Source organism: Pteropus vampyrus, unplaced genomic scaffold (genome assembly GCF_000151845.1).
Source record: "Pteropus vampyrus isolate Shadow unplaced genomic scaffold, Pvam_2.0 Scaffold12, whole genome shotgun sequence".
Lineage (NCBI taxonomy): Eukaryota > Metazoa > Chordata > Mammalia > Chiroptera > Pteropodidae > Pteropus > Pteropus vampyrus.
Genome location: NW_011888793.1, coordinates 3,052,796 through 3,077,408, shown reverse-complemented (window position 1 = coordinate 3,077,408; position 24,613 = coordinate 3,052,796). Strand labels below are relative to the sequence as shown.

Genomic DNA, 24,613 nt, shown 5'->3' with positions numbered 1-24,613 from the left:
TCTAAATCCAGAGTCCTATCCCTAGCTGAGAGCATGGATCACAGCCAGACATGGGACTCACAGCAGGGATAGAGGATGATGGGAGGAAATAGTAGAAGTTACAAAGATTTCCTGAAGGAAATAGACTACCTTCTTCTACCTTAGAAAGTGAGAATGACCTTGAAGGCAAGAAGCACATATGTTATGCTCCTATATAGTTGATACAGTGGAAACAGTAGATCCAGTGAGGTAACCCTTCTGTCATTCTGTTGAGAAATGGCAAGATTAAATACTGGTATGATCTGAATGCCCCCCGCCATTCAAATGTTGAAACCTAAGCCCCAAGGTGATGTTAGTAGCAGGTGGAGCCTTTGAAAGTAATTAGGTCATAAGGGTGGAGCCCTTATGAGATTGTGGCCTTATACAAGAGGCCCAGGAAAGCTACCTTGCCTCCCTTCCTCCAAGAAACTAAGCACCAAATCTACCAGACCATGATCTTGGACTTCCCAGCCTCCAGAGCTGTGAGATATAAATGTTTGTTGTTTATAAGCTACCTAGCGTGTGCTATTTTGTGATAGCATCCTGAATGGACTAAGAGAAACCATGAGTCCATTTAAGATCTCAATACAACTCTATCTAAAAATCCTAAAAAGTTGTTTTACTTCCGCTGTTTGCATCAAGGTAAACTCACAAATGAGCAGAAAGCAATTTGGAAAGTAATTGTTTTCTCTGTACTAGTATATTTTAAACTTTTTTTTTTTGAGGTGGGGAGGGGGGTCATACCTTGGCCAGACTTACCTTCAAAATGCCATCCTATTAGCTACAATTTGTTTGCATATTTTAATTTACTTATTTATTTATGTCCTACTTACTTCCAATAAGCAGTTAAGGCAGTTCACTGTGAAAATATAGTTTCTCTAGGACTGAAACAAAAACAAAAACAAAAAACTATATCAAACTCTCCTAGCTAAGGAAATCTCTAATCTCAGACAAATTTTACACTTTTGCAAACTACATTTTTCTATTTCATTATCTCCTATTAGTAATGAACTAATGCTTATCCAAAATATTTCTGTTTAACTTGTATTTTGGGAGTAATATCTTAGCTACTAAGAAAAAAATCTGGCTATTTTTTAAAAATAAGTAGGTGCAAAGAAAGATAGGCATCTTGTATTTAATTATATACTGAGTGAATTATGTAACGTAATGAAGAAATTATAAAAATTTCAGTTGTAGCTGGTGTATAATTGGACTGAGTTAAATCTTACCATATTGTTAATGAGCACGAAACACTTCTTTTTCCTGGCAAAAGGTTCAAACACGATTTCTTCCTTTCTTTTTTTCTATTTCTTTTCTTTCTTTCTGGACCCATAATAAGCATCTTTCTTCAAAATGGTTTCCATGACTGGGCCAGAAGCTCTGTGGTTACTTTTTTCTATCATTCTGTGATTACACCACATTTGCTAAACAGATATCGTGTCATTAAGGATGTGCTGCTGCTTTGAGTTCTCTAGAAATGTTTCAATGCTAAAGCCCCTACTAATCTTTCAAAAGTTTGCTTAATTGAAGCAAAAGAAATAGTGGAACCATTGTCCGGGATAATCAATGAGAGGTCATTTACATGAGGGGACCATAGTCTGGTGGGAGAAGAAATTCTGGCTCCGTATTATTCATTCTGAGTCTCTTGAGCCCACACACAAAAAAACTTACCTTTAAAAGGCTAAGTTCCCAAGCCCCCAGATTTTAGAGAGTAAATCTGAACTATAGAACTTCTAAATCTTTTATCAATCCACAAAATAACATTATGTTCGAAGTTCAAATTAGATGGACTTCTACAAGCTTACAGTCTGCAAGTATTTAGAGGTCAATGCAAAGAAAAGATGCTGGGAAATAAACTCAGCACAAATGAAGAGAGGTTTGGGTTTTCAAAGGTAAACGTAGCAACACAAAATGCTGTTTTGTGAAAGATAAATTGGAAAAATTTATATGACAGCAGACCAGTTTTCTGACCTTTAAAAAAAATCATACTAAAAACATAATTTATTTGATTATATTATTGTCTCAAATAGCAAAGTATGAAGATAAGCTATCTATCACATTCTCTAATTTCTATCTTAAATCAAAGTCAGTTTATTTCAAACATCTTTTTTTAGGAAGACACAGTAAGCTCCATATTTAAATAAAAACCATTTTTACTTTACAAATACAAAAGTTATACTTTTTTTTTTTACAAGGGTGGGGTTTATTTTAGCAATCTGTGCCAAACGTATAAAGTTGAACTGAGTCCAGTTGATCCTTAATTTTTGCCACGTTATAAAATTTAAGGTTCATTCAAAACAAAAGATACATCCGTTTTCATCAGCTGTTTCTTGACTATTATGGGACTTATTTTTAAAAATTTGTTTTGCCTAGACAGTATTGTTTTACTTGGCATGATTTATTACTCTCACATTTGCCCACAGAAACTATGAGTTCCTGAAATCATGCAAACGGAATCAAAAATAATAAGGAAAGAAGGGGAACTTATTCCATTTACATTGGATTAAATAGTCATTTAGAATACGTAAATATATTTAAATTCTAATAGAGTTTTGCTTATTAATAAGAAGAAAAATATGTTCAATTATTCCAAGCCACAGTATAAAAAAATGAGATATGATTAGAGAATTAAAGAATGGTGGAATATGATTTTTTGGAGTGCTATTTTTAAAACAAGCTTAAAATTAGAGGTATATCTGCCTAAGAAAGACATTAACAATGTTTTTTTTTTTTCTCTATTTATAAAAAAGAATTTCAAGGAGCTTGTCCTCTCAATGTTCTTTTAAAAAATTATTGAATCTTAGCTTTTGAATATGGCAAACTAACAATATTTAATGCCTACTTACCATGCAAGCATTTTGTATATATTTTTATACTAATATTTTAAGACTAGAAGTATTTATGCTTGTCCTTTTTGAAGATTAATATTTATTAATTATACGATTATCTTGGAATATGTGGATTACTGAATAGCTTGACCATTACTGTCTTGCCTACTCCAATAAGAGCAACTTTTTTGTGGGATTGAAAATGTTATAATAGTAGAATATTTTTACTTCAGACACAAGAAAAGATTGAAAAGATTGGGAAATGATTGTAATGAGAAAAGAAATCTAGCTATGTACAGACAATAAGCTAAAATTGGATTCAAGTCACTAAGAAAATCTTAAATTGTATAGTGTTTTGACTTAATCGTGCAACCTTTTTAAAAAAGGAAACAGGCTTTCTCAGTAAATGAGCATTTTTCACTTCAGGGTAAACCTTTTGGCAGTTTATTAAAACACTGGCCCATATTTGCTTATACAGAGCTGGTTTGGGGGTTTCAGACATTTCTAGAACTTCCAAACCTTTACTAATTTACAAAATAACTTACTTGGAAAAAATTAAGGATATATTGTTTCTGAGACACCTTGTTTTATTTTTTGTGATAATTCAAATATGTTTGCATTTGCATTTAGGATTTTTGACACTCAAGCAATAAGAGCTAACATCTATTTAGCTTTTCCATGTACCAGGCATTGTTCCGAATGCTTTGTTTTTAACTTACTGAATCCTCATAGCCACTCTATAAAGCAGGCACTGTTATTAACCCATTTTATAAACTGAGTCGTGGAGATAAGTAACGTGCCCAAGGTCCACAATTGGCCAGTCGCAGTGCCAGGATTCGAACTCACAAAGGATGTTCTGAGTCTACACTGTTAATTACTACCACACTACTGCCCACGCCTGCTCAGACAAGAGACTCAGCTGTGAGGGTTTACATGGTACCGACACTTTTCTGATCTGTGAGGGTGGAATTTCCTCTGCGAATATTTAACCAAGAAATTCTTGCACATTTACTGTCAGTTTGAGCAACCAATACTCTTATTTGCCTTGCTAGTCTCTTACTTCCCTATTCTATATTACCTGCAGTAAAGAGAGGCTTTGGAAAGCCTCAACCGTTCCTATTTTTCAAGGGGAGATTGTAGGCAGTAGAACGATTTAGGCTATTGCTAGAAGGTGTCTCTGGATGAATGCAGAGCAGGGAGGCCTGAGTATAGCAGTGGTTGGGATGGAGAAACGTTAACACACTTTTCTGACAGACCCGCTGAATCTAACAGAAAAGCAGCGTTAACAGGTTTGTAACAACAACTCTGACTCGGTCATTGTTTGGATTTTCTAAAAAGAGTGACTATAAACTCATCAGTCAATAGAATATTTGAAATGTTATTTTAAAGTTTAATACCTCAAACTCTACACAGACAACAGAATAAGGGGTACCAAAAGTCTTCCAGTTGAACAGGACAAAGAACCAAGAATACCTACAATGAAGGTACTCAGAGGAAGGGAGAAGTGCAGGGGAGGGGTACAGAGATGCCTTCAATGGTATTGCTAAAGTTATATTTCATTACTTAAATATATTTATATACATTCTTTCATATGCAGCATATATTGCATAATGTCAAATAAATTCAAAACCACTTAACATTTACTATATGCCAAAAAGTATGCCTGGCATGGAAAACAGTAATCTTTATAATAAAACACTAGGGCCCTACCAAGTGGCTCGTTTTTTAACTCACTGATATTTCTGGTATCATCAGATCTTATTAAAAATAATATAATAACAATTGATTGCTAATATTTTTAAATATTATTTGCTTCATGCCAGGCCCTTTATAGATATTATTTCATTATTTCTTGCAACAATGTCATGAAGTATTTGTGTCAGCTAAGATGAGTTTGGTAATACCATATCCAACTAAAGCTGGCTTCAATAATGAGAATCTTTATCTCATATAACAAGAAGTCTGGAAGATGTGGTTCTAAGCTGTATTCAAAAGTTCTGCAATGTTGAAGACAAGCCTCACCATCCTCAGTATATTGACTTGTTTCCAAAAGCATGCCCCCTCATGCTTGTACGATGGCTGCCACAGATCCAGGCAGTACCTAATGTACACAGAGCAATGTCTGGTTATAGAAAAGCCATATGTCTCTTTTTATTTGGGAGGAGAACCTTATCTATCAGTTACTCACCAGTTAAACAGTGAAATTATCAACAAAAAGCATAAAGATGAGAAAAATGTGGCACCAAATAGACCACCTGTGTATAGTAAGAGGGTCGAAACAAGGAGGTAGAGGTTTCCCAGGGTGAGGAACTTTCAGTGCTAAAATTGGGGAAACCCCCAAGACAAATCAGAAAGAATTGGTCTCCATCCTCCAGAGTTTCTTGAAGCCAAAGAATTGGAGCGAGAGGAGGGACCAATACAAAACCTCCAACTGTCTGGAGCTAAGAGACTCGTGGAATATATATACCCCCAAGCAGTTGAGCACCTCTGGCCCCACTTAGACTTCACAGGACTCCCAAGAAAGCCTGGGATCTCCCTGGCAAAGCTTCATTGAGAAAGCGCCAACAATAAGCTCATTCGATTTTACATTTCTAATGGCCATAGTAAGTGTTTCTTTCGTGCATAAAGACTTCAGAGTTGAGCTGTGATGAAAAATAATAATTTCTTCATTATAAAATAAAAAAATAAATAACAGTAAAATAAAGCAAAAATAACAGATGCCCAATAGTAAAATATTTTCATGTAGGCAGCCGAATATATTATTTTCTCTTACTCTTTTGTAAATTGATAAAAAATAGAGGAGAGAAAAGTATAGATTTCAGGACCAAATTCATATTTCCTAAATCAGCTAATTATCAAATTTTCCGAGATTTGGGACTCTTACAGACTAGCAATTCTCAACTCTGGTTGCACATTAGAATTATCTGGGAGGTTTGAAAAAGTTCTAGGCCTAGACCCCACCCATTACGATGAAATTAAATAGGAATGGGGGTGGGAGATTACATTGTAGATGCTTAATAAAGGGCATTAGAATTATTCTAAACGCTTCTCAGCTGTTTCTAACGTGCAGCCAGGGATGAGGACCACTCACAGGAGGGTAGTGTAGAGAAAGTATCTCGGGAAGGTTCAGCAGAGAAGAGCACTGTGATCAGTTAGTGATGCTGCTGCGGGTGAAAGAGAGAGGAAGATTGCAGCATACAAGGCACTAAACGATGTTTTTCAGCCTGGGCAAAATGGAAATATTCAAACTCTGGAATCAGGCAGATCTTGATGCAATCTTGCTGTGTCACTGTGACTATTCTCTATCTGTGTAACCTTGGTCAAGTGATTGGCTCTCTTAACATCAGTATCCTCATTCTGATACCTGTTTGCAAGGTTGTTGTGAGGATTAAGTGAGGAAGGATATGCCAAGTACCTGGCACATCGTGGATGCTTAATAAAGGGAAACTAGCAACATCATAACCAGGCACCCGCATTTTCATTTTTGGCCACTTTCTGAGTTCCAGTCTATTATCCTGACAAAGAATACCAGAGGAGCTTTACGAGATAGAAGTAGCAGTATTTAAAAAACAAAATAACACTGATAAAAATGAATAGAATGGCCAAAGCAATTTTGCAAGCGTCCGATCTAGTTGAGGGGTCAGCAAATTACTACCTTTGAGCTAAATCCAGCCACGCCCATTCATTTACTTGTTGTCTGTAGCTGTCTTCTCACAGCAAAGCCCATATGGCCCATAAAGCCAAAAATACTTACTGTCTGGCCTTTATAGAAAAAGTTTGCAGACGCTTGACTTGAGTTCATCAATTCTCAGTGTGATCATGGACTCCTGAGGCCCTTCCAGGGAATCTGTGAGGTCAAAGCTATTTTCACAATAACCCTCATACATCATTGACCTCATACATCACTGTGTTAACATTTGCACCGAAAGGACAAGCAATGATGGGTAAAACTGCTAGTGCTTGAGCCCACATCAAGAGAGCGGCACCAAAACGTACTCACAGCCGTACTCTTTACCACCGCATACTTTCAGGGAGCGGGGCGAGGGGGATAGCCAGTTTCACCTAACTCGGGTTTTCTCAGCCTTGGCACTATTAACATTTGAGCCAGATAATTCTTGGTCGTTGGGGCTGTCCTGTACATTGTAGGGTGTTGAACAGCTTCTCTGGCCTCTACCCACTAGACTCCTACTGCTTGGTCTTCCTTCCATTCCCCAGCTGGGACAACTGAAAATATCTCCAGAAGTTTTTGTTTTGTTTTGTTTTAATTTTTCAATTTTAACTTAATATATGTTAAATATCAATAGGTATAATTCAGAGAAACAAAAACTCTTTGGGGTCTTCTATAATTTTTAGGAAAGTAAAGGGATCCTGTGACCAGAAGTTTTAAGACCTGCTGGTCTGTTTTGTATTTACAGAGTATTTATGATGTTTATATCACTAAATAAAAAACAATTAAATAAAAAGGGGCACATAACTGATAATGAACAAGAAATAGGAAGAAAAGGGAATGGAAAATTATGTGCTTGAGTGGGTTTGGGATTTTTGATGAGAGGGGCTGGGATATAACCAATGAAGACCCAGCTGTAGAGATGGAGAGGGCAGTATGACCTTGAGCAAGTTAGTCTTCTATCTGTTCCTCAGTTTCCTTCTTATAAAATGACAGTGATCACAGGACTTAACTCATAGTATTACTGGGAGAAATACATGAATAAATACATTAAAAGCATGTAGAATACGCTTGGTACTTAGATTAAGTGCTCTCTGTAGGTCAGCTATTATTATTTTAATAATAATCAATTTATGTCAGAAGGGATGAAGTCAGGCCCGCAATTAAGGCTTACACGTGGCGCTGACCCTGTCCCCACAGAGGGATGACTGAAAGAGGAAAACTGCAGTCACTGGCCCCCAGAGACAAAATATCATGGAAATGAGAAAGAAATCAGACTAACCCCTTCTCACCCTAATATTACACTTTCTAATACAAAATTATATCTGTTACCCTTGAGAGGCACATGGATGTGCTCCAAGGTTTCAGAACAAACCATGTGAGTTTGGCTTGGTTTCGTATTTTAGTTTCAGAGCAGTTATAACTTTTCTTGTTTCTGCTCTGTGATTAATTTTTCCTTCAGCTCCATTTGGCTGCCATAAGATCATCCAGAATTAGGTTGATTTCAGCAAATACCCACACAGCCATCTTCATCTTTAAGAAAACATATGCTTTAAAGAAAGGGCATGTTAATTTTTATGGGAAGAAGAATTAATAATGAAACCACAGGGACACTTAGATAAGCAAATGAAATGTTCGGGACACAGAAAAAAAAAACTCTGCTAAAGAGGAGTCTGAATCAGAAGCTGAGGAAGTTACTTGAAATTTAAAATTACATTCTCTTCAGTAAAATGTTACATCTCCCGTGTCCCAGTTCTTACATCTTCTGACCTCCCTGTGTATCAAACAGAACAACTTTTACTGTAATTATTTTCTATGTTCCTGAGAATGTTGGGTTTAGAGTCTAAAATCTTGTTGAATTCACCTTTTCTGTGAGATCTGGCCCAACTACACTATTCAAAATTGACTCCCTCCCTGGGACTCCATGTACAGCTTTATCTCTCTTTGGGGTACAATTCTCCATCCAACACACTATGTATTTTGCACACACATTCTGTTTATTAATGTGTTCCCTCATTATCATGGCAGGAATTTTTATCTTTTTTCTTTAGTGCTGTGTTCCTAGCTTCTGCAACAGTGCCTGGCACATGATAGGGACCCCACATCCAGCTTTTTTCCTTTAAATTGGGGATGGAAAATGTCCCTGTGATGCATTGCATACTGTGAGTTGACATATGGAGCCCTTGCATGAATGAAAGCATCTATGTTGTAATATATATATATTAATATATATATTAGACTTAAGAGTATTTAAGTATCATTCTGTAACCTGGCATTGTATGAGCCAACGTATAAAATGGGCTATCTAGAATTTGTTCCAATGGTCTTTATTTTTCATCCATCTAATATTTTTATCCTTTAATGGATAAATATCTCTTCAATTAGCTGTCAAACTGTGTACTCTACTGCCCCAAGAGATGTGTTCCAGTCAATTGTATATGGAATCTTTGAAAATCAAGTTAAGTATTAAAGAGTAGAAAACTTCACTACTTAAATCTGTCCTGTAATAAATATTTCTGTAAAGCACAGGTTCCTTTGCAACTACATGCTCTATTTGTCAGGTCGTATTTTGGCACATAAGGTTTGCTTAAATCAGTGAACAGAGACATACACATTGGGTGTAGGCTCTACAGGCTCAGTTCTGTGCCAGGAGGATGATTGATGTATGAGAAGTAGCCCCTTTAGGAGATTTGACTGGTCCATGTAACCATTAGAGAATTATAAATGAAAGGGGAATTGCAGGTCCCTTAAAGGCAGAGACCACTTCTCATTCACCTTTGTCATCTAGAGTCTAGCGCAGGCATATCATAGGATGAAATAACTATTTGTTGACTGAATAAAAGCATGAGTAAACAAATGATCGAGTGCAATCGAGTGTGAAATAAGACTTTTAAAAAGAATCTTTAATGTGGTGAAAATTCGAGCAGAAGAAGTCACTGGGGATGGCTTTGCAGAGGAGCCAGGACAGGAATTACATCTTGAAAGGGATTAAGGCTTCACATGTCATAATGAAAGGTAAAAGAGAATTCCTAGCTAGAAGAACAATTTCAAACTGTACATCTAGCACTTAAAAGGATTTTGAGTATCAACTTCCAATATATAGTTACTTATAATTATACATATTTTCTGTTACACTAATATTGTGAACAATTTATATATATATAAAAAATAAGACTCTAAAAGAGTTAAAGATGAAATAAGCCATATTTACTTATTAATGGTATATTATCATTTATATTGGGCACAAATCTACATTTCCAATAATGTTCTTGATAATTACAAATGTTTTTTGGATAACTCCTCATCATGTTTAAATAATGCAGTTCATGAGGAGTTATGATGGGTATAGGAGATGTCAGCTAAGCCATTTTCATGTTATTCATTCATGCCTGCATGTTTCATATTGCCCTTCATCTTCAGTTTCTTTGAAGAAACTTATTCAGTCACTTGTGAGAGTTAACTAAGATTAAAGCTAGGTAATACAATCTACTCATTCGATCAGGCACATACACCCTGGAACATGTTGAAAGGTGCTAAAAGTGAACAAATGAGTGAGCTTGTCCTGTAGAGAGGAGGTAAATTTTGGACACCAGTGTGATACATGGCATTATCTGACAGATGGATGGACGGAGGGTGCCACTGACCAGGCCCCCCTGTGTAGGTGGAGTTAGGGAGTCACAGGTGTGGAGACTGGCCAGAGAAGGACACAAAGTTGGGAAAGGTAGATGTGTGGGGTAAGATCATTAATTGTGGTTGAGAGATTTGAACCTGGCAAGATAGGTTAATGAGACTATTTACATATTTATAAAAAGGAGTAACAGGAATCCTAGAAATCAGGAAAAAAAAACTCAAAGAAGCTGATCGAGAGGCACTATGAATGAAACATTGTTTAGCTCCAGCTAGCTGTTTTAGTAAACTCCCATAGAATTATCATCTGTTCATCATGGGGCTCTGATTTTCTTTGAAAATATGGATCTTTGTTCTTCATTGTTATTTTTTTCCCTGGCTTTATTAAGGTATAACTGACAAGTTAAATGACAACATGTTTAAAGTGTACAATCTGATGATTTCATATACATATACATTGTGAAAGGATTCTCCTCATTGAGTTAATTAACTCAATCCATCACTTGACACATTTTAGCAGATTTCAAATTACACAATATAATGTTATCTACTATAGTTACCAGGTTATACATTAGATCCTCAGACCTTCTTCATGTTATAACTGAAAGTTTATATCTTTTAACTCTCCTTATTTCTCCAATCACTTTTCAGTCTATTTGTATAAGTTTTTTGTTTGTTTGTTTGTTTGTTTGTTTGTTTTAAGATTCTACATATAAGTGATACCATGGAGTATTTTTCTTTCTCTGTCTGGCTTATTTCACTTAGCATAATGCCCTCCAGATTCATCCATGTTAATTCAAATGGCAGGATTTCCTTCTTTTTTATGGCCGAGTAATATATCATCGTATGTATATACCACATTTTCTTTAATGATTCTTCTATCATTGGACACTTAGGTTGTTTCCTTGTCTTGGCTCTTGCGAATAATGCTACAATGAACATGGGAGTACAAATATCTCTTGAAGATAATGATTTTATTTCCACTGAATATATTCCCAGAAGTGGGATTGCTGGATCATATGATAGTTCTATTTTTAATTTACTGAGGAACTTCCACACAGTTTTTCATGGTGGCTGCACTAGTTTACATTCCCATCAACAGCTGTACATTTTCTTCATTATTCTTGGCAGGAGAGAGCCAGGAGCTGCCTGCCATTCCTGGTGAGTCAGCTAGCAAACATGGAGCACTCTTTCCACCATATTCTCCTGCTGGAGATTAAGAGCATCACGGACACATTCTCCTCCATCCTGGGCCCTCAGAGCAGAGACATCTTCCGCATGAGCAACAGCTTCACTGCCATTGCCAAGCTCCTCACCCGACAACTGGAAGCCACCAAGCCCCGAAGTGGCAGGTGAGCAGGAATTCCTGTGTACTCAAGAATCTGTCGTCAACCCATGGAGGCATTGCATAGATAGCTATACTTTCTCTTGTAGGCGTGAAACTTCCCAAAGAAAGCCAAACCCACTATCTCAGCATAAAGTAGCTTCTGAATAAATGATCACACTTGCCACAATTTTTTCTAAATCTGTGAAAACCAGAATGTAACAAAAATTTTTCTGAAAAATGTACAAAATATGGTAAAAGAATAAGAATATAGTACAAATAATGTTTTATATAATATTTTATTTATGCAACAACTATTTAACAATTGCTAACTCTGTACCAGAAGCTCTACCACAAGCTAGATACATAGAGAAATAAAACATGTTCTTTGCACCCAAAAAGCTCACTTTCTAGTAGAGGAGGTAACTATTCAAGCGGTAATTAGAAAATAGTGGGAAGGTTATGCTAATCGCAGTGGTGTCAAGGGTTTTAGGAGCACAGAAATGGGGATATCTATTTCTGCATGAAATGGAGAGGAGTGGGAAGCTGAGATCCGGAAAGGCTTCCCTGAAGAGGTAGTATTTTGAACCGAGTCTTGAAAGGCGACCGGACGCACCAGGCTGTCTTTTGGGCATCATGTGAAAGAATATGACACTGCCTGGAAACAGAAGTCATTGCGTATGACTAGGGTGTGTGTGACAAGGAGAGCAGCGTCAGGCAATGCTGATGAAGTGGTAGGCAGGGAGCAGACGACGAAGGGCCTGACGTACCTTCCTAAAGAGTTTGAATTTTACCCTGTGGTCACTGAGAAGTCACTGAGGGGTTTTGTACATGGCAGGATAGAATCTAAATTCGTGTTTCAGGAAGTTTACTCTGGTCCCAGTGCAGAAAACATCTCAGCAAAAGATAGACGGGAGTCAGGTCAAGTGAAGGAAAGACAGAGGAGTGTCCATGGGTTTTGGCCATGAGGAAGTTATTGATGATTGTGGTGAGCGAGCTGCGAGGGGTATGACTGAGCAGAAAATAGGATGCCCGGGGTTGGAGGGAGCAAGTGGACATAGTGCACAGAACTGGCCCTTTCAAGAAGTTTGTGGGAAAAATAAAGAAGACCATGCAAGATGGGGGGGGGGAGGGGCAGTTATTTTGATTTGTTATATTTTGAATAGGATGATACTTGGAAAGTTAGAAGTTACAAAATACTTTCAAACTCATAAACTCACTGGATCCTCATGACCTCCCCACAAGATGAGAAGGGCAGAGATCATTATTCCTATTTTACAGAAGAAGAAACGAAGGCTCAGAGATGGCTTAAATGTTTTCCCAAGTTTGCACAGTAACTAAGTATAGAGGACGGACTCAAACTTCAGATCCTATGCATTCAAAAGTATTCACTTCTGGAGTAGGCACAGGGCCGATTTGAAACTCGCTTCAAATTTGGGGGGTTTGGGGGATAACAAAGGATGCATACTGTTTCTAGTATGGAACAAGGATTCCAAAAACATGAGAAGCCATCTTGAGAAAATAGTGAGCATTTTAGTCACAAGGGTCCACTTTATGCCCAGCACAGGGCAGAGCCTAGAGGTCCCAAGAGACAGAAAACAAAACAAAGACATAAAAGGGGTTTAATAGAAATGCATAAAATGGGCTATGGAGCTTGAGAGATGTACTAACCAACAGTGGGGAATTGAAGAGTGTTCCACAGAGAAGGTGAAATTGAAGTTCATTCTCTATTTATTGAGTTGATTCCATGTGCCAGACATCTGTTTAGGTACCACAGTAAGTTGCAGAGGATGAATGAGTACCCCAGATATGGGTAGAAAAAAATACTTCAAATAGAAAGGGCACTCCTCACACGCAAAGATAAAAGAGCTTAGGAGTGTACGATCCAGACTAAGGAAAAGCAATTAGTTCTATGCGGCTGAAACAAGCACATCAGTGTAGTTGAGAGAGTAAGCTGAAAAGTTAAGTCAGAGACAGATATTCAGAGGCCTTACATGCTGTGTCAGGAAGCAAGGAGTTTGTCCTGTAAACCACATGGAGGCTAGAAAGTTTTTAATCCAGAGAATGATCACAAATCTTAGCACGGTAATTAGCAGATAGCAGGCGCTCAATAAATATTCCTTCAGCAAAGGACTGAATGAATGAAGAAGGGGCTAGTGATGTGGAGCACGGAATGGATTTGGCAGGAAGAGCAGGCGGCAAGAGAGGGCGTGGCCGGGAGGTTGTCCTTGCAGATTTAACAATAGGCTCCCTCAATTATGGTCAGTGGTGGGGAACTTAAGAAATCAAGGCAGATGATTACAGTGAGAGAGCTCAGGATTATGAGGAATTGATCACCAGTGGAAGGTGTGCTGAGGAGAATGGATGAAAACCCAGAGATATCCAACTTGAGTGATGGCATACACCTGGGAGACGATGCTGATAACCAAGAAAAGAGGTAACAGGAGGGGAGCCCACCTGAGAGGGTCTCTCAGCCCACTTTATACAGAGAATATTATCTGGCCAATATGGTTATCAAAGTCAACAATTGCTATTCACCAGAGAAAGACAGATTGCAAGTGCCCTTTGCTCTCAACACCACAGTTTTGATTGAGCATATAAAAATCGGTTGGTTCAATGTATAGATGCCTATATACCAGGGTTTCTAACTTTGGTACTATTAAAATTTGGGCTAGATAATTCTTGGTTGTGGGGCTGTCTTGTGCACTATAGAATATTTACCAGCATCTCTGACCTCTACTCACTAGATGCTAGCAGCAACCCTCTTCCTCAAAAACGTCTCTGGACATTGCCAAATGGCCTCTAGTTGAGAACCACTGCTATAATACCTATTCCATTCAAAAACAGCATTTTCACAGTCCCATGACCTGCTTAGCACCAGCCCAAACACTGCAGCATCCAAGAAATCCAAGCCAGCATCAGGAAGGGATGATTTGTCATTTATATGCAAGCAAAAAGTCACAGTTGGCCAATTTTCATGATGTAGTTTCAGAAATTTTGTTTAGAGCTTTTATAGCTGGTGTTTAGGAGAGCCCTTTTGTATTCTTCACACAGCCAGCCTGCTTATTTCTCCTTCCAGTGATGACTGACATGTGGATCAGATGTGACAGCTTAGGCACGTGTTCTGGCCAGCAGTTCATCCGTTCTATTTTGCCTCTACAAATGCAGCATTGAAAGAGGCTGACTGACATCTGTGAGATTATATGTGTGAAAAGGTTTATATAAAGGAAAAACATGTTATACAAGGGTATTACATTAGGCAGTCTAACAGGAAAACTGATCCTTAATGAGAAGTCCAATCCAATAAGCAATAAATAATTTCCCCATGTAAAGAACTTAGGAGACATATAGAGAGGAGGAAAAAATAAGGTCTCACTATTAAAATATGAGTCTTCATGTAGGAGAAAGTATTTGAGTTTCTCGTCCTTTTACTTTTTTCCCGGCCAAAAAGAAAGAGAAAAATTAGATATGAAGAGATCAAAGGTCGCCAGTCACCTCACATACTACCACCACTGCCATCGCCACCACCTCAACCTCTCTCGATTCAAAATACTTCACCCAGTTCAACCCTCACTGTCAATCTCCTTTGAATCGATTATAATTATTCGGTGAGAACTTCAAAATGCTGGTGTGGAGAGCCAGCCTTTTGTATTAACTGCTCATCCTCCCCGGGATGGTTGCTAAGGCTTCTCCCCCAACATCTTTTCCCTGAATAGCCTTCATTGTACCATTTAGCTTCAGTAATTTTAATCTGTGCCCTCCAAAGTAGAAAGGTCGACACTTTTGTCTAACGCGTCCAGCAAAGTCTGATCCTTACAATTGGAGGGAAATGAATAAGTGAAGAGAGCTTGAAAGAAAATTAAAGATGATAAAATTCAAAACAGATGTCATCTAATTTACAAATCTGACACATAGCCCAGCAGGCCAGATTTTAGACTTCAAGCCAAAACTACAAGATTATCAAAAGAAAATCAATTAGCCTCTTAGAAAGAAGGAAAAACTAAAGCAGACAGGAGATGTCTTTGTGCCCAATGACTCTGAATTAACTGGGTGAGCTTTGTTAGATGCACCAGGTAAGCACATTTGCACTTTTCTTGTTCCTGTGTTTTAGAAAGAATGTTTATATCTAAATAATAAACCAACAGAGGCTAAAGAACAGGACAGCCAAGCAAAGCATTTGGATTTTGAAATCGATTCTGGAGAAGCAAGAGAGGGATAACAGCAATTGTGGACTGAAAAAGAGAAGATGTCAAGATAGGGGAAAAGGTTGACAGTGTTTGAAACGGTGAGCCTTACATAGTTTTCTGGGCAACCACTATCCATAGCACTGTTGGTCTGCCATGACCCAGGGGACGCTGGGGAAGGAGAAGGTGACCTCCAGCAACTGTGTGTTGGCTGAGCATGCAGTGATCAGTAAACTAGAAGGTGCCTTTGCCAAATGCACGTGGTGCTAGGGAGGCTGCTCTAATCAGGCCCCATCGAGATTGGGGACAATTTGCCACAGGTGGTCTCTGTAGGAGGTTAAGCTCAGGCCCCAGTTGGGAATAGAAACTTTGAGGGGTGGAAATTATGGAAAGAAAGTAGCGGGTGGGATGTAAATAGAAGAAATGAGAACACGTAGGGAGGAAAGATGGCAATAGGAAAGGGCACGAGAGGAAAGCAGAGGGAAAGGAGGAAGGGCATCTGCACAGCTCCACGTCCCAGGCCACGATGGGACTTCAAGGCCATGGGTCACAGTTGCTTCAGATCCAGTTTTTGAACCCTAGCCAAAGCCATCAAAGTCATGGGGAAAAGAGTTGCTCTTAAGGAAAGTTTTAAAACAAAGCGTGTGATTAAAGCTTTCCCAAACCTCTGGCTCACTTAAGTGGGTGGTATGTTCTTTTGTTGTTTCGGTGGTAATGGTGATAGTAGTGGTGAAATTTTGTGGTTTTTGTTTTTGTTTTTGTTTTTAAGAATCAGGCCTATGGAGGGGGGTCGTGGGAAGGAGAATGAAAGGTAAATTATAGTCAAAACCAACTAGGTAGGTGTAAATCTGAATTCGGTATAAATGGAAAGAGATTACACAGGGAGGGAAGGAAATAAACAATGTACAGGGAAGAATAAATGGAAAATATAATAAGATCATTTTCATAGGAGAATGGCTCCAGAAAATCTGCCCGCCTTAGAGTAGCCCCTGACTTTCAGTTAATCCTAAATTTCACGCAATGAACATCAGAGATAGACTACAGGGGAGAGCCAGGGGTTTGTGTCAACGTGTGGCCTAATGTGTAGCCAAGCAATATGGCCTGCAAATACCCTTTTCAAACGGTGAGACCCCTTAACACCTGTCCTTCCGGAGTTCCCGTCTTGACATCCTGGGAATCACATCAGAACCTAACCCTGGGGTCGTATACAGTCCCTAAGGGCACTGCCCAAGAGCTCGAGAGTGATGCCTCTTTGCTGAGTCCACAACAGAAATTGCAGAGACCTGGGAGCCAAGTTCTTCTCTACGACTTTGCAAAGAAGACTGTGTCTGTAGGTCTGATCAAGCTCTTCATTAGCTCCTACCACATGACAAATTCCATGCTAGGGACTTTTACTATGATGTTATAGCATTTAATCTTCATGACAATAAAGTCTTTAAATATGTGCAAGGATTGCAGAAGCTTTGTGTTAAAGCATAATGAAGTAAACCTTGAGGACAGGCAAGAACGAAATGAAATTCTCTACCCAGTCCATGGCAGTACTTGGGGGGAAATGGTGTAAATACCCAGACATGAGCTCACAGAGTTTCTTTTCATTTCTTCTTTCAGTCTAGTCCAGTGGATCTCAAATTTGAATGTCGATGAGATTTATAGTGTTCACAGTTCATCATGGACCATTCAAAGGAATTTTAAAGAAATGTTAAGGGTGACTTTTGCCTTTTCCTCCCAAAAGCGGTACCCCACTGACCTTTATCATCGCTTTCTGGAATGCCTTTTTTGTGCCTCTCTTCCCATTGAAGGCTGCCCTCCTCCAAGACTCTGATGTGCTACCACTTTCTCATGATGACTTCCCTCCCCATCCCTGCCCATGGCGACATTTTCTCACCGACGTACTACCTCTCCACCCCTCCATAATCGCAGTCTTGCCCTGAAGCGTTAGGTATCTTTCTGTGCGCCCCTCTTCCCTCTGGTTTCCCCCAAAGTTGAGCGAGGTAATATTCAGAGCCTTTTCTCAATGGAAAGAAAATAGTCTTAAAAATACTAACAAGAATTCCCAGTTTTTCAGGCAAGACATGTTTATACAAAGAGAAATTGATTCTTTGAGAGCAGCTGTTGGCTCAGGGAATATACACGAGGAGGTTCAGGACCGTAATTAAAAACATGTGATGTTCTGGTCAGCCTTGCCCCCTGCTTAGAAAAAGCCAAATGTGATTTCGCCCCACCAAGGTAACCAGAGTTTTAATTTAAAAAAAAAAAGAGTCTCTTTTCAATCTAGAGAGGTCTATGCTGGTCACTTGTATAAAAAGAATATCATAAGAGCCGTCTGTGGCAGTAGCCATGGCTGTCGTTATTCCTTGCGTAGGGAAGGAAGGAATAGTTTTGGTTCTTTGCCCCTCTTCTCACCGAAGAGGTTAAGTCTGACATGTGGTACCATTTATGTTCCATCTGTTGTTCATTTACTCCACCATTTGTCCTTCCTTAAAGCAGCATTTATGGTGATGTGAAGGTCTGTAAAGGTATTTCAGGAATTTCTTTATCGGCAAGAGATGTAGGTGGGAGACATCCTTATCGGCTTTGGAGACAATGAAGCAAGCCCAGGGAGTGCGAGGCCCAGAGGGGCTGACTGCAAGTGTGGGCAAGAGGGCTGGGGTGCAGGCAGGGCAGCCCCGCCGAGAGGTGTGAGCAGCGCAAACACAGCCTTGCCAGGGGAACCAGGCCCCTTTCCTGTAACACAGTGGTGTTCAAAACACAAGACACACCGAAAAGGAAAAGAGCTTTTCATCGAGCTCCTATGGCTTGGTTTCCCATTTCAAACAAGACCAAACACCAAAGCTTTAACCTGGAGGGAAGGAAAAAATGGGCCGAGGGAGAAGTGAGAAGGACTTGACCCCTACAGGCCTTGTGGAAAAGTGACAGCTGAGGCTGAAACAGTTCTTACTTGACCCTGATGATCTGGTATATGCTGGTTTGGTTCCCCAAACGCTCCCTCTTCTTTTTAGGTATTAATCATAATTGAACTCTGAAGTTGCTATTTGCATGACATTTCCTGAGTTTTGAACACCTTTCCAGTTTTGGTTAAAGGGGATGCCAAAATTTATCTTTCAGATCACCATGAAGGGTTGCTCAGTGATTAGATGTCATTTCTGTTCTGATGTCTTCCCACGGAATGCCATTCAGCGATATTAGGGTACAATGATTCATATGACTATCACAAAATCCATAATATGAATTACTTATTCCTGGGGTAAATTCAGATGCCACCTGAACCAAACACCTGCTGAGAGACGGTAGGGAAGGGCTGTGAAGTGAGTGAGCTCTGGAGGTGAAGTTTAATGTTGGATTTACTAGTTGACCTTCAGTAAGTTACTCAACATCTCTATGTCTCAGTTTCTCCATCTGTAGGTGGAGAGGGTAATAGGGCCTGCCCTACTGGATTATGTGAGAAATAATTCATGTAGCGGACTAGAGTAGAGACTGCCTAGTACATAGAAAGCCCTCAGTAAATATTAACAGCATCAGTGCTCTGTTCAGGTGGCAAGCTAGCAGGTGATCTCACTTAGCACGTCCATTAGACCAGAGCTACTCAAAGCGTAGCTCATGAACCAGCATCCATCTGCAAACTGTTCTTTACCAGCTTGCACCAAGGTTATTATATAGATCGAAAATAAGCGTTTAGAACTTTTATAGCAATTTAACATTGCTACAATACCCAAATGTATGATCGGTGGGCTTATACCATGTATGTCTTTGTTTTATTCATTTTATTACTCTGGTAATTTATTTTTACTGCATTTTACAAAAATAGTGGTCTGTGACACATGAAAATTAAAAAAACCAAAAAGCGGATGATAGAAAAGCATTGCCTTAAATCCTCGATGCAGCTGAGCCTGGACAAATCTCAGAACTCTCTTTAATCACGATTATGTTGCTCCCTAAACTTTCCTTTGGGACCTAAAAATAAAAGAGATTTAATACATGAAAGGTCATGAACACACAACACGTCAGCCACAACTGAGATACAGCTATCGTGGAATGGCTCAGCTGAGGAAAAACAGTTCTTAATGGTATTCATATTTGCCATCAGGCCAAAGGTGGACTTTTTATTAGTTGGCAGCCTGAAGGCTGTCAACTAGACTTTGCTGGAGGTAAATGCTGAATTCTGGGTGGACTAGGAATTGAATCACAGGATTGTGTATAGAATTCCAGCCCCAGCTCAGTCATCAGTGTGTTTGACTAACTATGTTCTTCTATTTCTGGGCAGTTATGTTTTTACCTATTAAAAATAGGGTAAGGTATGATATCTGGGGTGGAGCCTATCAAAAGATGTATCAGAAAGGAAAGCTTAACCATCTTCTTGCTCATCAAGCTGACGAGTGACCACGTGTTAACTTTTTTCCTCTTCAGGCCCAGTGGTTGCATTTTCATGGCAGTTACCCTCGCCTTAATCCTAACTGCCAGACCCTGTGACCTGCTTATGTTCCCAGACTATAAAATTAGCCTAGAAAAGAGGAGCATGTTTTCACAGTTCTTACCCCTGATTCATGGTGCTCTGATGACATTACTACTTTACATTTTTACAGCCCTTGATGGCTTACAAGTGCTGTTGTAACTTGTGCCACATCTAGATGGCAATTCGTTAGGATCCAGCAGCTTCTATTCAAGTTGCTGCTCATCCAGTCTGCCCATTCTAGTCTCAGGAACTTTGACTGAAGACCTGGGGGACATGTGAACCAGTATTTATCAGTGGCAAAAACTGACAAGGTAGTTTTACCTCAGAATTGGTAAAGACCTTGGAAGGCTTACGGGTGGGGAAACTACGAAGCGGGAACTGCATTCTGTTTACTACGCACCAATTCAAATAAGGTGCACGTTGTTTTAAATCTCATCTCCCTGCAGAATTAGGGAAACCCTTAGCAGCCTTTCTTGATCAAGGGAAAATGCCCCTGTTTGCTTCATCTTCTGTTATGTCATCATATGGGCAGGTGCTTCTCAAACTTGCATGTGTCAGTAGGGCAACTGGGGATTGAGTTAAGACGTACATTCTGATTTGGTAGGTCTTGGGTGAAGCCTGAGATTCTGCATCTCCAACAACCTCCAAGGTAATGCTGGTACTGCGGTCCAGTGCCTCCACTTTGAGCAGCAAGGGCAGGGGCTTTGCACTTTGTTCATCCTTTTTCCATGTCCTATTCTTCCTCATGTCAGCTGAAAGAAAAGTGAACAAATGACTGAGCATTTGCATTACAGTGATCACTTCCCTGTATCAGGGCTTTTAAACTTTTATTCTAATTGCAAGGAATTCTCTCTCTGTTTGTAATAGCTCAGAATTCATATATGCAGTACGATATTTCCATATTCCAGCTCACAAAGCAGGGAGCCTTTAGCCTATACTCTGTAGGATGCTGCCGTGGTGGTTGGGAGGACTATGTGGTCGTCTCTGGCTTTGAGCAGGAGAAGCTTATCTTCCAGGTTTGGCATCACCTGCACAAGCCACCTTCTTTCAGTATCAAATGCCCACACTGGGCAGCAGCCACTCCCATTTTGCTATTTGACTTTTTCATGCCCATTCTGTATGGACTACACAGTCAAACGTATTATCTTACATAATGCTTCCAGAGATCTGGTGATGTAGTATCAATCATCCCATTTTATATGACAATAATGAGATGTAGAGTCAGAAAGAGGTTTGCCACATTCCTAATAAACAGGATACTGGAGTCATGAGCCTAGGACATTTCCCTATAAGGCCATGTTCGGTCCATACACCCACAACCATCTCCTTTTGAAACCACTTTTAAAATCTTGTGTGACTAAAATAAACCATGGAGTCATTTCATTTCAGCAAAGTTCTCTCAATGGCATGACCACATTTGGGTCCCTGTATCACAGGGCCTCTGCTGGTCTCTGCTCTTCCCCACGAAGCAGGTCTGAGGCAGAACAGAGTACCAAGAACCTAGGCTTCTCAAGCCTTGCCCTTAGTGTTCGGGTGCAGTGGTCCAGCAGTACTACTCACTGTGGTTCCAAAACAGATGATAGCACCGTGGAGCTGGGGGATCATCTCTGTCATCCTTATGATGACTAATGACCCAAGAAATTGCTGAAGAGTAAGGAATATATAGCATCCTAAGAATTTAGAGCTCCCATATGGACTCGATCCATTATGTTGTCCTACCTCTCTAACAAGCTCAACTCTGCAAGAGTACATATCCTGGACATGGGATCGTAAGCCAAGCTCGTCAAACATTAACTAATATTATTTTTCTTTGATTTAAGGAGCCAGGAAGAGAGGCTGCCAATCTCTTGACGCCTGCCAGCTTTATAGTCTCATCTCCCAGCTTAGTGAGAGCAGAGAGCTACCCAAGGGCCAATTTGTTTCCAAGGGGAGTCCCGCTCACACAGAGGGAGGTAATTAGGCCTCCCCGGCATGCCTAGAGGTATTTTTTAAAACTTTACTTTGGCAACAGAGACCAGAAATCATTCAGACTGGAAATCATCTGAGCCTCTTGTAATGTGGTGTGTTGAGTGAAAGCCAAGTTAATATTTAGGGGATTACAGAACTCTGACAAAGATTTCTGTAACATTACCTCTGGAGTTAAAAGTGACAAATAGAAAAGAAATAGCAACCCCAGCCCACTGGGCCTCACCTCCACCATCCCCCACAAGTAAAAGCACACAGGACCAGTGGCTTCACATTTGGGATGCCTTTCCTTGCTCTAGAAGGAATGCAGTTTACCTCTGGAAAAGTTCTTTGTTTTTGAACAAATTCTCTCCTATCTTTTTATATTAAATTTAAAAACCAAGTGGAGAGGTGAAGGGGCAGCGAATGTTTATTTTAAACTTGAACATCTACCTACCATTTCCTGACCTTTCGACCTATTGGAACCAAAACCTTTCTTAACTTCCTGCTAGCAAAACTGCATGACAAGCCCTGGTGAATTGATGGTCAGTGACAGAAAGGGCCCTTTAGTCCATCTTGCAGCTTTGGCTGCCTTGGTGACTCTTTATTACCATGCCTTATCCTGACTCCTTGTTATATAAATCTTCAAATCATGAAAACAAGAAAGATTGTATATAAGAGGAAGTCTTTGTGGTAAGAATCCTACTCATTGGCCTCATATCTAGAGATTATTTTTCTGGTCCAGAGCTTTATCTTATTGTTCCTTCTTCATTCTTCTTATTTGGCCTTTCACAAATCTTTTTACTCCCACTCTTGCTCCTTGCTTCTTTCCACATTCAATATTTATCAAATGACACTAACCCCAAGGACTAAGAGAAGTGACCAGTGCCTCGTGAATATCTGGTAGACCTCGGAAGGTTGGGGTCAGGGGAGAACAAGCTGGCATCAGAAATCAAGATAGTCTCAGTTCATTTATTCCACAAACACTTCAGGTACCTGTGTGTGCCAAGCACTGTGCCAGGCACAGGGGAACAAAAATGAGCAGTACAGGACCCTGTATTCCAAGCATCAGGGTTTACCCAAGAATAGGGTTTCCAGATTTAACAAATAGAAATACAGGACACCTAGTTCATTTTCAGATAAAGAACAAATAATTTTTCAGTATAAGTGTAATTACTTTAGTATAGTATAACACATTTTTAGTATATCCCATTAGAGACATGCCTATACTTAAAAAAATTTTTATCTGAAATTTAAATTTGACTGGGTGTCCTGCATTTTACCTGGCAACCCTACCCCAGAGACACCTGCCCTGCCCCTCGTGGGGTCAGCAGATGTCCAAGGATAACTCTTAACTTCTTGCATGCCCAAAGTCCCCTCAGAGGGATGCTATATACGATCTGAGGGAGAAGGACGGTCTACGCCCAGCTACAAGCACCCTCGCTCACTAAGGCCACAGTGCTTACTAACTGATACCTGGTAACTGGACATGTGGCAGAGAAAGGGACCTTAGTGACTGCCCTCTCCTAAAGTCTGATACCATCACATTCTCCAGGGACATCAGTTCCCTCCAAAATGTGGAATGTTGATCAGCCTGTGTCTACACCACTGATGTTTTCTCTACACATTAACACAAGGTATAGACAGGGCAGAGTAAGTTTCCAAAGGAACAATAATAATACAATTAATGACAATAACAATACAATCTAACATCTATTGACCGCCTGTTATGCGCTAGGAGCAATTTTTCATTCTAGTCCTGTCATTTCATCTTCCCAACCAGCCTATGAGTTAAATACAGTTGTGTTCTCCATACTATAGATAGAGAAATTGATATGAAGAGTACAAATAATAATTTTTAAAAAAAAGATCTCCATAAGTAAGAAAAGTAAGAAGTTATGGTTCATATATACAATGGAATATTACTCAGCCATTAAAAAAATGAAATCCTACCATTTGCAATGACATGAATGAACCTAGAGGTTATTATGCTGAGTGAAATAAGTCAGACAGATAAAGATAAATACCATATGATTTCACTTATATGCAGAATCTAAGAAACAAAAAGAACAAACTAATCAAGAACAGACTCACGAATATAGAGAATAATCTGGTCACGGCAAGAGGAGAGGGGGTTTGGGGAGCTGGGAGAATGGGGTGAAGGGTTAATGAAGTACAAATTAGTAGTTGATAGATGGTCACAGGAATGGGGAGCACAGCACTGGGAATGCAGTCAGCATTAATGTAATGACTAGGTGGAAAGCCAGAGGAGAGAAACAGCAATTAGGGGGATCATTTTATTAAACTATATAAATGTCTAACCAATGTACTGTATACTTGAAACAAAATAATAAAATAAAATAAAATAAAATAAAATAAAATAAAATAAAATAAAATAAAGCAGTACCATTAAAAAATGTATTTTCTCACCCTCACCTAAATACTATGCCAGGTTTACTTTGGCCCTTAGGGGAAAGTAGCCTTATGTTTGCAAAAGTCAGGATATTTCTATAAGCTTGAGGACCTTTCCTCAAACTCTATGAAAAATGTTAAAGAAAATCAAGTAAATAC

At 39.4% G+C, this 24,613-nt stretch overlaps 1 protein-coding gene across 11 annotated transcripts in view; it reads left to right on the top strand.

The window, feature by feature from the left end:
• VEPH1 (ventricular zone expressed PH domain containing 1) overlaps window positions 1–24,613 on the top strand; it is a 190,073-nt gene that overhangs the window by 82,360 nt on the left and 83,100 nt on the right. For all 11 annotated transcript variants that reach the window (XR_002777563.1, XM_011379507.2, XM_011379497.2 and 8 more), the window contains one exon: window positions 11,272–11,492. Coding sequence is in view for 10 of the 11 variants with exons in the window: in XM_011379507.2 (XP_011377809.1) it covers window positions 11,272–11,492 (221 nt within the window). In the remaining variant the exon portion in view is untranslated. The remainder of the gene's footprint in view (window positions 1–11,271; window positions 11,493–24,613) is intronic.